Here is a 15,266-nt window from a genome sequence, read left to right on the forward strand (position 1 = left end):
ACCTTTGGCCCTCCAGATCTTACTGAACCACAACTCCTACAAGCCCCAGCAAGCCTGGCCAATGGCTAGGAATGATGGGATTTGTAGTTCTGCAACATCTGGAGGGCCAAAAGTTCTCAAAACCTGCTATAAGCCCAGGACTGTTCCTCATTTTTCAGACAGAATGGACATGGTATTCTCCTCAGCCTGTAGATGTGTGCAGCAATCCATTCTATAAAGAGCAGGACTCTACCACATCAGTTTGCCACATGTTCAGACCAAACCTCCTTTGACTCCAATCCATCTCTATTGACATCACCAACACAGAGTTGCAAAGACTGTTATTGCTCTAGAAAGAATTGCTCTAGGAGGTAAACACTGCCATTTCAGTCATATTTCATTTATTTCACATCCCACCCCAGTTTCTGTGTTTGGGGAAAGAAAGCCATTGCCCACCTAGTAATCTTTACCAAACAGGCACATGGTGCCCAATGTACACTCTTCCGAATAAGAGAGCTGGCTCTAGGTCCTGGGATAGGCTGTATGCACCTTGCCCTGAAAACGCAGCTCAAACCTACCCTGGAACCCAAGCTCACATTCTGAGGAATAAACCATTTGTTCACACTTGGGGAACAGAAAAATAAAATAAAAGCAGAAATGCAGGGTTTGGGCACAGCTGGACAGCTCTCATTTGAACAGACTTGTCATATAGCAAGCTTATTGTCAGGTTTACAGATTTCTGATTCACAGGGAAAACTCCCCCCACCAGCTGGACAATGCATTATTCAGCAATAAATTGTCTTTTTAAAATTAAATATCCCACGTGTGGTAAAACAGAAATAACTAGCAGAGAGAGAGAGAGAGAGATCTGTTGATTCCCCACACACACACACACACTGGAAGATAATTTGTGGATGGGTTTCGTTTTCACCGCAAAGAGCGGGGAAAATACAATAATCTTTCACCCCTTATGGTGGCACTTCTGTTTTGTTTTTCTAAAAAAATCAGCCTCAGTTTGCAGATGGTAGAGGTTCACCAGAACAGCCTTTGCCAACCTTGTGTCCGACAGATGTTTTGGACTACATCCAAACATCTGGAGGGCAAGAGGTTGCAGAGTCTGCAAGAGAGCATTACGCAGTTTGCAGAGAGAGGTAGATGAACATGATCTTTTTCTCATAAAGGGATGCCTGTAGGTAAAATGAAGCTGGGTGCCTCCAGACAGGGAGGCAAACATGTGTTGACATTTTAGCAGAGCCATCTCCCACCACAAACAGCGATTTAAAAAACACACAGTGACTAAAAAAAAAAACACCCTGTTCTGTTTCTTGGAGCACCTTCAGATGGCAAGGAGGGGAAAGTAGGAGGGGTATCTTAGCGTTTTTACTTCAAGTGTTGATTCAAAATTCATTCCATGCAGTTTTAAACTTCTCTCACACACACACACACGCACATTCACACATGCATAAATGCACACACAGGGCTGTGTCTTAGCTTTGGGGCCAGCCCTCGGCTGAAAAGCACGCCACGAAAGAACAAAATCAAAACAAAAGGGCATCTCTGCCCGACTTTGGTCTGGTCACACCATGGATCATTCCTGCACCTCCCCAAGAACGCTGGTGGCAGAATCTCCAGGGCTTCCCCCAAGCACAGCTGGTTCCATCTCTTTCCCACATTTTCCCCCGTTAGCAATTTCTGACCATCTTTGTCAGATCCTTTCTGCAACCTCCCCAAAAACCCCAGCAAAAGGGGAGCAAGTAAAATACCCTCCTCCGCCCACAAAACCCCTCACTTTCCAGAGCCTCTTTCCACCAATAACTCCACCCCCTTCAATATGGTTCCTCCTTCAACACTGCTGGAAACAAGGATGCTGGAATTTCACCCATGACTCTCAGCAACCAATTTCTCCCCCTTAAGCTTCTCCCACAGGGAGTGCTAAAGGATCTGCAGTTTTCTAGAGCACGTTAAGTTACTGCGGACCAAATCCCACATGGTGAGCAGCTCCAGGGGAAGGAGTTTATGAACCACCAGCATGTTCTGGTAGAAGCAGGGGTCCTTGTTCATTTTGCTGTTCTTGTTTCTCACAATGCCAAACGTCTTGAAGCCACCGTGAGCCACAGGCGTCACCTTAAGGACCTCCAAGCACATGCCCAAGAACACATCGTCGATGGGATACAGCTCCAGGGTTTCCGAGACTTTGTGGAGCTTCTTGGCCAGAGGGCCGTTCATAACAAAACCGCCACCGCCGGCATACGGCGGGTAGGTGTTCTTGTTGTACAAGGCAGCAGGGATGTAATACTTGTTCTCCTTCTTGCGAATGGGCCGGGCCTTGAAGAGAACATCGCCCACAAATAGGTCGCCCGGCTTCTGATCCTGCAGGAACTCCACAATGTTATCTGGGCTCACAAAGACGTCGTCGTCACCCTTGAAGATGTATTGGACGTTGTCACAGTAGGTATTGAACCACTTGAGGAAATGCACTTCCTTAAGGGTGAGGTTGAAAAAGCTGTCCAAGAAATCCCACTGTAAGATGTCCCCATAGATGCGATTCTCATAATCCAAGAGCTTTTGGTAATTCGCCCGCTCCTCCTCCTTGGAGGCCACTCCCAAGAGGAAGAGGGTCCGGATCTTCTGGCCATCCATCTCTTTCTCTTGGCCCCAAGTCCTGCGGATGGCCTCCCTGCGGTCATGCTGGGTGATGATAGACTTCACCACGATCAGCAGGTAGATGTCACCGCTGCACTTCTCTGGGTGGTTGATAAGGATGGGGAAGTACCTGCAATGCCGGTACAACATAAATTGCCGGAAGTTTGGCTCCAGCCCTTTGAACCAGTTGTCCTTGCTGAAATTTTGGTTGGCCGTACAGTTGATAGTGGTAACATCCCAAGATTTCTCCGGCTTCTCTGCCGCTTCTGAAGCCTTGGTAACGACACTCTGCTTCTTCCAGAAATGGTTGGCATCGGAGATAACTCTGTCCCTTTTCTGCGCATTTACAGACTCTTCGGCAAGACGTTCTTTCTGTTGCTGGCCCTGAAAGAATTGGTTGGGAGCCATGCCCCTCTGCAACACGGCTACCGTGACCACCAGCACAAAGGACAGGAGGACACTTTTGTAGAGGGTTTTCTTCCTATGGCAAGAGGAAAGCAAAAGAAACAATCAAGGCTAAGGACAACTCAACTCCTCCCTTTGCAACTGAGAGCCAGCAGTGGATACAGGGATTTACAGATCTTGGCTGGGTTTAGTGGTCAGACATCCTGGGTTGTCACCAACACTGATATTCCACTCGCCCCAACTGACTTTCACATGGGCAACAGAATGTCCCCTTCCTCTCCTCCCCCACCCCTGCATCCCACCCACCCCCATACCATTAAAACCTACTTCAAAAGGTTGAGGGATACTCTGGAACAAATTTGGGGGGAAGCAGCTCATGAGGAAGAAGAAAAGGAATTTCTCTTGGATGCTACCATTACTTATTTATTTCATTAAGAATATATATCATATGCCCTTAATAAAGACACCAGGGCAAAACAAAGACAGCCAACATCTTTTTTAAAATAGCTACATGCTAAAATATTTTATAAACCACTTAAGAGTTGTTGTTTTTTACAACCAAGCGGTATATCCCAAAAAGAATATATCCCAAAAGAATAAAGTAGCTTTAAAAATATCAGAGCAGCTTAAAGCTGAACCAGCTTATGCCTGAGTACATTTGTTGATGTTATGTGCCTTCAAGTCGATTATGACTTATGGCAGCCCTATGAATCAGTGACCTCCAAGAGCACCTTTTATAAACCACCCTCTTCAGATCTTGTCAGTTCAGGTCTGTGGCTTCCTTTATGGAATCAATCCATCTCTTGTTTGGTCTTCCTCTTTTTCTACTCCCTTCTGTTTTTCCCAGCATTATGGTCTTCTATAGTGAATTGTGCCTTCTCATGATGTGTCCAAAGTATGATAACCTCAGTTTCATCATTTTAGCTTCTAGTGACAGTTCTGGTTTAATTTGTTCTGTCTTTTTTGCAGTCCATGGTATGCGCAAAGCTCTCCTCCAACACATTTCAAATGAGCTGATTTTTCTCTTATCCGCTTTTTTCACTGTCCAACTTTCACATCCATACATAGACGTCAGGAATACCATGGTCTGAATGACCCTGACTTTAGTGTTCAGGGATACATCTTTGCATTTGAGGACCTTTTCTAGTTCCCTCACAGGTGCCCTCCCCAGTCCTAGCCTTCTTCTGATTTCTTGACTATTGTCTCTATTTTGGTTAATGACTGTGCCGAGGTATTGTTGACAAGTTCAATGTCCTCATTGTCAACTTTAAAGGTGCATAAATCTTCTGTTGTCATTACTTTAGTCTTTTTGACGTTCAGCTGTAGTCCTGCTTTTGTGCTTTCCTCATCAGCATTCATTTCAAATCATTACTGGTTTCTGCTAAGAGTATAGTATCGTCTGCATATCTTAAATTATTTATATTTCTCCCTCCAATTTTCACACCTCTTTCATCTTGGTCCAATCCTGCTTTCCGTATGATATGTTCTGCGCAGAGCTTGGAAAAGTTACTTTTTGAACTACAACTCCCATCAGCCCCAGCCAGCATGGCCACTGTATTGGGCTGATGGGAGTTGTAGTTCAAAAAAGTAACTTTTCCAAGCTTTGGTTCTGCACATAGATTAAACAAATTGGGTGATAAAATACACCGCTGTGTCACACCCTTTCTGATTGGGAACCAATCGGTTTCTCCATATTCTGTCCTTAGCCTGAGTACATAGATAACTCTTAACCTGGTGCCAAAATGATAAATGTCAGTTCTAGGCATAGTCATTCCATAGAGGAGCGTCGTAAGACAGAAGGCTCTATCCCACATCACGCCATAACAAGCTTGTCCCGACAGTGGAATACGGGGAAGATGCACCCCCCCCAAAGATCCCAAAGCATGGATAGGCTTGTTTATTATTTGTGGTTGCCACCAACTCTTCTCTCTCTCTCTCTCTCTCTCACACACACACACACACACACACACGCATACGGCCTCTGGGCTGGCACAGACAGAGGTAGAAAAGAGCAAGGTCAGTCCTTCCTTTATGCCATTTTGGAAAGATGTAGCATCTGTGCAAGTCTCTTTCCCAGCTTCTGACCTTCCTTACTGCAAGGTAAGAGAGGAACACCCCCCCAACCTTCCTCGGAGCTCTCTGCCTGTGAGAGAGGGCTTGTTGAGAGCAAGAGACAAGTCCCTAACCCCCATGAGATGAGACCCCCCTCCTTCCCTCCATCTCAGGGCTCTCTACGAAGGAACGAAGGTGCTGGGTCTCATCATAATCATTTATTGGATTTATTTGTCCCTTTTTTACCAGGGATGTAGTCATCTAGGGTCTCAAGGGGTCTTAGACCCCTTACTTTCTTTTAGGAGCAGGGTCCCAATGTCTCCAGCATCCTGTGAGCCAATCAGCATGAAAGGGGAAGAGTGTTAGCTGCTGAAAAGAGTCTTCTAACTTGCTTCCTTGTCCTTTCGTGCTGAATGGAGGCAATCAGAGTGAAAGGAGGTAAGTGAGCCGCCGAGAAGACTCTTCTCAGTAGCTAACACTCTCCTCTTTCGTGCTTATTGGCTCCTAGGGATGTCTGTTGTTGTGGGAGAAGGCATTAACAAGGAATTTATTCTCAACCCAGCAGCAAAAAAAAGGGGTGTTGGCCTGACTACCATGAAGGGACCCTGCACTTCTGAATTTGCCACTACAGTGCTGCTTGTTACCCAAAGGTCTCCAAGCGACATACAACATTGTTTAAAAACAGAAGTACATATATCATACCACAAAACACAATAACAAAACAACCCTCCCACCCCCATGCAGCCACAAGTGCAAGGCACAGAGAGACGAGGCCATTGCCAGAAAGTCATCACCAGAGACCTACACGCATTAGTCCTGGAAGCCCTGAAAGATTTAGGCCCCAAATATCTGAAAGGCCGCCTCCATGCCTACAGACCCTCTTGGGGAGGTTGAGATTGGCAGGGGGGCCGTCTCGGCAGCTACACCGCCCTGGAAGAAGGCAACCTCTGTGGCAGTCCCTAAATTGTGGGACTCCCCACCCCCAGAGATGCATCTGTCACCTTCCTTATGAAGCTCAAGAGGCACTTCTTTACCCTGGCCTAAGACACCAGAGACTTGTGTTTTGAGGATCCCCCTTTTCTCTTGACTGTATTTTGTTTTAAGCTGTTTTTAATATTGTATTTTTAAAGGTGGGGAAGAAATCAAAATAATAATGACAATAACAATACCATACTGCACTGATCTTCCTAAAGAAAGGGCAGGCTAAAAATATAATTGGTGGATGAATTAATATAGATTGCAAACTTCGGCTGTTCTTATACAGAATGTTTGTAAAATGGTAGAGTTGGAAGGGGCCTCTAAGGCCATCGAGTCCAACCCCCTGCTCAGTGCAGGAATCCAAATCAAAGCATTCCCGACAGATGGCTGTCCAGCTGCCTCTTGAATGCCTCCAGTGTCGGAGAGCCCACTACCTCACTAGGTAATTGGTTCCATTGTTGTATGGCTCTAACAGTTAGGAAGTTTTTCCTGATGTCCAGTTGAAATCTGGCTTCCTGCAACTTGAGCCCATTATTCCATGTCCTGCACTCTGGGACGATAGAGAAGAGATCCTGGCCCTCCTCTGTGTGACAACCTTTCATGTACTTGAAGAGTGCTATCATACCATATAATAAATGTTTATTTTAACAACTTCTGATATATTCATTTGAACGACAGCTTTCAAAAACATAAAAAGCAAGTCAAAAATCTTACCAAGTGTACCCAGAAAAGGTATCAATATAGATGAAACTATCTAGACGCGTTTCCACGAACTATAGCTCGCTTAGTGTTTTATCAAAATTACCCAGTTTCTTCAGGCAGCCATATAATGATGGTTTTATCTGGCTCTCAGAAAAGTCCCCCCACCAAGCACTGCTTTTTCTTATTCTTTTAATTATTTATAAATGTTTCAATCTAATCTTACCATAAACCTCTTGGAGAGGGTTCGTTATACCTGGAAAGCAGGCTATAAAAATGCTTGAGATAAAACAAAGTAATCATTAGATTTATTAGCTCTGTTCGTACCTACGTACATTTATAGCCTTCTGCAGGTACAGTATTCCTGGCAAAGTGCAAGCTAGGCTAGTGGGGAGGGGCAGTGCTTGTAAGACCGGGGCCGGCTCTACTGTTAGGCAAAGTGAAGCAATTGGTTCAGGCAGCAGGTGCTGAGGGCAGCGACAGTACCTGCACCCTTCCAAGCCCCACAGACATTCCCCCTAAACTAATCTAAGGCCCTCACCCATCTTGAAATTCAACTGCCAATCCAGATGCCTCACTCTGACAGCATTTTTACTCCACACTCTAGCCAAACAGCCTCTCAGAGCGGCTCATGAAGATCAGTGGTTAAGACAGTCCCTGCCTGCTGGCTTACGTTCTCAAAGGCATGACACACAAGGAAAAACAGGTGGGCAGGGAGGAAGGGGTACAGCAAGCTCAGGCACTCATTCTTAAAATTGGCTTCGGTACATGGAATAGGAAACGGGTGTAATCTTGCCCTTGGCCTCCTTGTGCAAGACATGCTCCCCACGTCTGCATCATGTGCGCTGGCCTGGCTCCACGTCAGATATTTCCAGGATGAGACGGAAGGTCTGAAGGGCAGGTGGCGGGTTTCTACATGCGTTTGGGGTGGACATGCTTAGAATCTCTTAGCAAGGTGGAATAAATCAGGATTCCTAAATACATTGTAAGCTCTTGCACCCAAAGGGGCTCAGAACCTCTCTTCAGACCTCTCCTCTCAGCTCCAGAAGTTTTGCTGAGGAGCTGTAGCAGCCAGTAGAGACCTTTGGGGTAGGGCTTCCAGACACTACCCCAACCATGGCCCACACGTGACACCTGAACCCATCTGCCACTGACACGTGGCCCCTGGAAGACTGACCGGAAGGGAATGTGGCCCTAGGGCTGAAAAAGACTCTCCACCCCTGACTTAGATTTTTTTTGTTTTAATTAAACAGTATATAAATAAAGCAGCAGAGTGAAGGCAGTGGTGTGGGTGTGTGGGAGGTGTCTGTAGCAACTGCACCCTTAGCCCCCAAACCTATTTTTTAGTGCCAGGCCTGTGTAAACATAACCTACATGAAGTTCTAATAAGGAAGGGGATGCCGCCACTGGGCTTCTGCCAGGTGCCTTTCCTTCACCGGGGCTTCCAAGAAATCAGATTAGGGAGAAGCTACAGACAGGCTTGAGTGGCTATTATTATTATTATTATTATTATTATAATTCAGATCGGGAATACCGTGGTCTGAACGATCCTCTCCATGCATGGATGTGAACGTTGGACAGTGAAAAAAGACGATAAAAGAAAAATCAACTCATTTTAAATGTGGTGTTGGAGGAGAGATTTGCGCATACCATGGACTGCAAAAAAGACAAATAATTGGGTGTTAGAACAAATTGAACCAGAACTATCACTAGAAGCTAAAATGATGAAACTGAGGTTATCATACTCTGGACACATAATAAGACACGATTCACTAAAAAAAGACCATAATGCTGGGAAAAACGGAAGGGAGGAGAAAAAGAGGAAGAGCAAACAAGAGATGGGTTGATTCCATAAAGGAAGCCACAGACCTGAACTTACAAGATCTGAACAGGGTGGTTCATGACATGCTCTTGGAAGTCACTGATTCATAGGGTTGTCATAAGTCATAATTGACTTGAGGGCACATAACAACAAAAAAATATTATTTATTTATTTATTAGATTTATATCCCTCCCTTCCACCCAGCAGGAGCCCAGGGCGGCATGCAGACTTGAAGATACTTAATTCCTTTAATTAAAAACACAGAAGGAGAGACTCACAAGAAGGAACCCGGGAGCCTGCAAGGCACATGTCCTTTCAGTGAGGGAATCTAACTGTCCAAAACTCCTGGTGAATCATTACAGTACTCAGTACTTTCTACCCAGTCTGAGACATCCTAGCAGTGGCCGTGAGAAACATCAGCAGCTGAAATTCATTCCATTAGTAAAAGCTGAAGTTCTACCCAGGGTGGTGTCCAATTTCCACCAGTTTATACCACCTCCTCCTCCAGTTTCCAAATCCCCCACATTCCAGTCACCTGGGCTCTCTCCACCTTTTTGCAACCGTCAGAGAAAAACACAGCAGTCAAGTTTCTGTTTGCTGAGTGGGGCCTTCCCTGAATAGAAAGAGGTCTGTTTTGCTAGCCAGCCGTCAGGGCTTGGGATCTACAGAGAACATTCTCCCCTCCAAGGAATACCGGGGTAGGGTGGGGTGGGGTGTGGTAGGCGGAGAGGGAGGAATGGAGGATTCATCCTTAGGGCTCTTTGATGCTTGTTGCATTGAATAAGCCCACTGTGGAGATTGGGAAGCAACACCTCCCAACACTTTGCCCAGACAGAAACTGGAGTTTTTCACTTTGCAACTGCCACACATTCTCTGCTCCTCTGAAATAGAGAGATTCCTCTTCCCAGTATCTCAACACAAGCACCACCTTGCAAGATTTAACCAAGGTTCATTAGGAACATAGTTTTTGTTGTTGTTGTTATGTGCCTCCAAGTCAACCACGACTTATGGCCACCCTATGAATCAGTGACCTCCAAGAACATCTGTCATGAACCACTCTGTTCAAATCTTGTAAGTTCAGGTCTGTGGCTTCCTTTATGGAATATGCAGCTCCAGACTCTCCTTTCACATCTGTGCGCATCAGCCTTTGGGCTTCCTTTCAGCTTTGACCCAGCTGCATCATTAGTCACAGCGCTACTCGTACTTGTCCTTTGTTCTTCCCCAGTAGCTTGTTGAGTGCCTTCTGACCTGGGGGGTCTCATCTTCCAGCACTATCTCGTGTTGCATTTTGGATACTCTGTTCATAGGATTTTTGTGGTAAGAGGTATTCAGAGGTGGTTTACCATTGCCTTCCTCTATTTATTTATTTATTTACTATTAAATTTATTAGTCGCCCATCTGGCTGGTTGTCCAGCCACTCTGGGCGACGTACAAGATAAAAACAGTATATAAAACAATTAAAATTTAAAAACAGTAAAAAACTAGCCTAGCCCTTCTCAAATGCCCGCCTAAAAAGCCAAGTTTTCAGGGTCCTGCGGAAGCTCATTATAGACGGGGCATGGCGTATATCACCCGGAAGAGAGTTCCAGAGGGTGGGGGCCACTATTGAGAAGGCCCTCTCTCGAGTCCTCACCAGCCTAGCTATTTTGACTGGTGGGATCCAGAGAAGGCCCTCTGAGGTCGATCTTGTTGAGCGGCATCCCTGTCGATGCTGGAGGCGCTCCTTCAGATAGGCTGGGCCACAACCATATAGGGTTTTAAAGGTTAAAACCAACACCTTGAATTGGGTTTGGTACACAACCGGTAACCAATGCAACTCCTTCAACACAGGAGTGATGTGATCTCTATGGCGGCTGCCTGCAATCAGACACGCCGCTGCATTCTGTACCAGCTGTAATTTCTGAACCGTTTTCAAGGGTAACCCCACGTAGAGTGCATTACAGTAGTCTAGGCGAGTGGTGATCAGGGCATGTACCACCGGTGGGAGCAGATGATTGGGAAGGTAGGGGCGTAGCCTCCATGTCAGATGGAGTTGATACAGAGCTGCCCGGCTCACAGCTGAAACTTGAGCCTCCATAGACAGTTGGGAGTCAAGAATGACCCCCAGGCTACGGACCTGGTCTTTCAAGGGCAATCGTACCCCGTTAAGCACCAGGTCTATATCTCCCAGCCTTCCCTTGTCTCCCACAAACAGCACCTCGGTTTTGTCAGGATTCAGCTTCAACTTATTCCTTCCCATCCAGCCACTCACCGACTCCAGACACTTGGACAGGGTTTCCACAGCCAACCTTGGTGAAGATTTAAATGAGAGATAGAGCTGCGTGTCATCCGCATACTGATGACATTGCAGCCCAGATCTCCTGATGATTGCTCCCAGCGGCTTTATATAGATGTTAAAGAGCATTGGAGAAAGGATAGAACCCTGTGGCACCCCACAAGTGAGGGGCCAGGGATCTGAAACCTCTTCCTCCAATGCTACTCTTTGGTATCTCCCAGAGAGGAAGGAATGGAACCACTGCAATACAGTGCCCCCAATACCTAACCTCTGCAGGCGATCCAAGAGGATAGCGTGGTCGACGGTATCAAAAGCCACTGAGAGATCGATGAGGACAAGGAAGGTGCCTTCGCCTCTATCCCACGCCCTTCTCATATCATCTACCAAGGCGACCAAGGCTGTTTCAGTCCCATGTCCCGGTCTGAAGCCCGACTGAAATGGATCCAGATAATCCGTTTCTTCCAAGTGTGCTTGTGTAACCCCTATGGGTTATATTGGTTTGGTCCAGTGGGTGGAGAAACCTTATGGAAGGATTGTATTAAGGAGTTGAGTACAAACCGTGAGGAAGCTGAAGAGAAAAGGAGCTGTTAATGCCAGGGAGTAAGGACTAGGCCCTTGTCACCTTGAATTAGGTAATGGGGTTTTACAATTATGTGTGTAAAGGGGATGGAAGAGTAAATTAATTCTTTTGTGGCTTTATGTATTTGAATTTAAATTATATTTTATTTAGGGCTTTGAAGTTTGCAATTTGGAAATTTCCAAATTTTCTCTACTGGACTTTCTGCAAGCAACTTCTTCATTTATGTCTTGCTGAATGCATTGGACTTTGGAGATTATTATGTTAAGAAGATATATTATATATTCTGTTGGCATACATGGTGTTATGTTCCTTTCAGTTATTGTTTAAATATATATATATATAAAACAAACATTGTAATTGTGTTTGCAGTATTTGTTTCAACGAGCCCCATAGGACCCAAGAAAGAGGTGCACTTGCAGCTGTTTAGCCACCACCCGCTCAACTGCCTTGCCTAAGAATGGCACATTTGAGACTGGGCGAAAGTTGTTCAGATCTTGAGGGTTCAAGGAGGACTGAGTCTGGATGCATCTTAGTCTGGTGTCTTGACCATTCCGCCTTGGGTGCCCCTGCTAGGAGTCTAGCCTCTTGGTCTAGACTCCTGACAGCATTGCTCTCAGTTTCTTCAGCACTCTCAATCCCCCTCACCACGTTAAGGTGTGGAGAGCTGCCTTTTACACCGAGTCAGATCATTGGTCCATCTAGCTCAGTACTGTCTACACTGACTGGCAGAGGCTGTCCACGTTTTCAGGCAGGATACAACCAGTCTGGATATGCAATGGATTAGAACCTGGGTCCTTCTGCATGCAAGGCAGATGCACTACCACTGAGGTAAGGACCTTCCTCCAAACCTAAACAACATCACAGAAAATAAGGTGGGTCCTAAAAAATATACATCTCATGTGTCGAAGGCCTGGTGCATCTTCAGCATTCTCCAAAAGTTGTACAATGAACTGGAAAAGGGTCCCCTTTGGTGATCTCAACACCTGGGAGGGTCTGTAGGGAAGGAGGCGGCCTTTCAGATATTTGCGATCTAAGTCCTTTAGGGCTTTAAACACTGACGTGAGCACCTTGGACTGGGCCTGCAAACAAACTGGCAAAAAATGCAACTGTTTTAAAACAAGCAGCCCCCCCTCCCCCACTTTTCTGACCTTTTCCATAATGGACACTCTGTGTTCTGTAGCGTCAACAGCAGCCTCAGTCTTTGTTGTGGTAGGATATTCTCTTTTGGGAAGGGGGCTGCACCTTTAGAGTTTTTTAAAGTTCTCCTTGTACTACTGCAAAATGTGGGGCTCCCCCGGGCCTGCTGTTGGTGTCATTTCTGCTATGTTAAGGACTGGCACTCAAAAATGTGTTTTCAGAAGGGCCGTCGCTCAGTGGTAGAGCACCTGTTTTACATGCAGAGGGTCTCTGGGTCAATCCCCAATGGCACCTCCAGGTAGACCTGGGAGAGACCCTTGCCTGTTGGCCTCTCTCATCACCCTTGGCCATTGGCCATGCTGTAACAGATGCTGTGATATCAATCTGTGGTGCAGCTGCATTTGGAATGCCACAAAAGGTTCTGAGTAAACAAACATAGGATTGCACTATAAATATCTTTACAGGTTGTGTAAATGACAAACATCTTTAACAGTCATGCTTATATAAGCAAGTAAAGTTTTTATTACAGTCATACACCAAACAACATTAATATAATTATACAAATGTCATTTATCATTAAAATACAACTTTAAAAGACCAAGTACTTCTATTAATAAAAATAATTCTTTTTTTAAAAAAAATCTTAAAATTATGCTTGACGTTTCAGCAAAAGTAAGGATTTATAGTCTGGCTAGAAGCAACAGCACCAAGAGGCACATTGGTTTCCCTAAGATAATTTAGAGGGCAGGCATCGCCAGGAACAGCTCAGGGAGATTATACTCTATAAATGGAAAGGCCAGTGAAAATCTTAAGCGAGTTAAGAGGCTACCAAAGACTTTCTGGAACGGATGGCGGCAGCACAGAAGCTGGCTACCTTAGCTGTTACAAAAGAAATATGGTCAGACAGGAGATGATCCACATAAAAGGTTTCATCTCTAGCAGAAATTCTTTGCAAAATTGGAGTAATTAAAGGAGTTCAGAGGTCATGATAAAAAGGGCAGTAGAGTAGAACATGACTAACCGACTCCACTGCATCATTATCACAAGAACATAACCGCTCAGCGTAATTGATTTTTTTAAACCTACCCTCCAGAAGTGCCGATGGTAATATATTAAATTTTGCTAGGGTAAACGCCATCTTAAGTTTAGGGACAGTCAGATTAAACAAATAATGAGCCTGAGCAAATAACCTTGTATTATACCTGAAGTCGGGATATGCTGTCGCTTGGTTAAATGGGTTTGTAATTCCATGTCGTAAATTAGTTGGAAAATAAGGGATTTTGCTTTGGAGAAGCCCAGTGTCAAGATCATAGGGAGGGAGAACCCTAGAGATAGTCATTTAGTTGTTAAGGACTTTTTCCATTTTGAGCAGAAAACATCGGTTAGTGTTAATGGGGCCAATCCCACAGGTACAAACAGCAGTTTTAGCCATAGTTTGAGCTTGAGCAACCATATGCGGGCCTCCATCGTAATGAGCCCCGCTTCTAGGCGTAGAATGGAATTGGGGACACAAGATGGAATGCCGAAAATCGATCTCAAACATTTTGTTTGAACTATTTCGAAGGGCGTGTAATTATTATAAGTACCTATTTGGGCACCATATAGTAGTTGGGCAATTACTTTGGCCACAAAAATCTGAATAGCAGAAGGAACATGCTGTCTTCCTTTGTTGTAATAAAAAGAAAGGAATGCCTTTGCAGTTCTGTGTGCGTTGGCGGTAGCATTTTTTATTTGGGGTCGCCATGATCCTGAGGAATTAAATATCATCCCAAGGTTTCTAAAAGATGAGACCTGCTCTATAGGATGATCAATGATCTGCCAGCGATGTTTTAATCTTCTCCTGGTAAAAACCATGACTTTTGATTTGTCATAGTTAATTTCCAGGAGCTCTTTTTTGCAGTAGCTAGCAAGGGCGCTCAATAGTCATCTCAGCCCAATGGAAGTCAGCGAAAGAAGGACAACATCATCGGCATATACGAGGATGGACAGAGGCCTCTTAGACAAACTGGGACAATGAGTTCCTATAGGTGATAAAATTTTAACCAAGGAGTTGATGTATAAATTAAACAACGTGGGTGTCAAAATGCATGCCTGTTTAACACCTTTAAAGGTTGGGGTGGACTTGGATAGATGACCAGCTCTATTGCATCTAATACATAAATAGGTGGATTCATATAACCAGCGTATTAGGGCAAGCAGGCGTCTATCAATATTAGTGGACTCTAATTTTTCCCAAAGTTTGTGTCTGGGTATCAAATCAAAGGCTGATTTAAATTCGATAAATGCTTATAGAGGGCTCCTCCAGGGGACGTTCTATATTTTTCTATCAGATGGTATAAAACAAGACCATGATCCATCGTAGAACGGCCAGCTCTAAATCCCGCCTGCTCTTTTACTAGAATGTTTTCTTGTTCCATCCACGTTTGGAGTTTATCGCTTAGGTGGCTGGCATAAATCTTGCTGATAGTATTTAACAAGCTAATCGGTCTATAATTGGCCAGGTCAGATCCAGTACCTTTTTTTAAAAATTGGAATAATTATTGCCAGTCCCCAATCATCTGAAATAACAATGTCAGAATCAATACATGTAAATAAGGTAGCTAGAACCAGCGCCCACCAGTCAACATTAGTTTTAAAGAACTGGGATGGAATATTATCCAACCCAGGTGCTTTGCCTGTTTTCAATTTGGCGATTA

The 15,266-nt window shown here is 44.9% G+C and overlaps 1 protein-coding gene across 1 annotated transcript in view; it reads right to left on the bottom strand.

The window, feature by feature from the left end:
* Positions 1-363: 363 nt before the first annotated feature.
* B3GNT7 (UDP-GlcNAc:betaGal beta-1,3-N-acetylglucosaminyltransferase 7) overlaps positions 364-15,266 on the bottom strand; it is a 49,447-nt gene continuing 34,544 nt past the window's right edge. The window contains exon 2 of the mRNA XM_061637749.1: positions 364-3,103. Coding sequence (XP_061493733.1) covers positions 1,912-3,103 — 1,192 coding nt within the window. The 3' untranslated portion in view covers positions 364-1,911. The remainder of the gene's footprint in view (positions 3,104-15,266) is intronic.

This window comes from Rhineura floridana, chromosome 7, assembly GCF_030035675.1.
Source record: "Rhineura floridana isolate rRhiFlo1 chromosome 7, rRhiFlo1.hap2, whole genome shotgun sequence".
Classification (NCBI taxonomy): domain Eukaryota; kingdom Metazoa; phylum Chordata; class Lepidosauria; order Squamata; family Rhineuridae; genus Rhineura; species Rhineura floridana.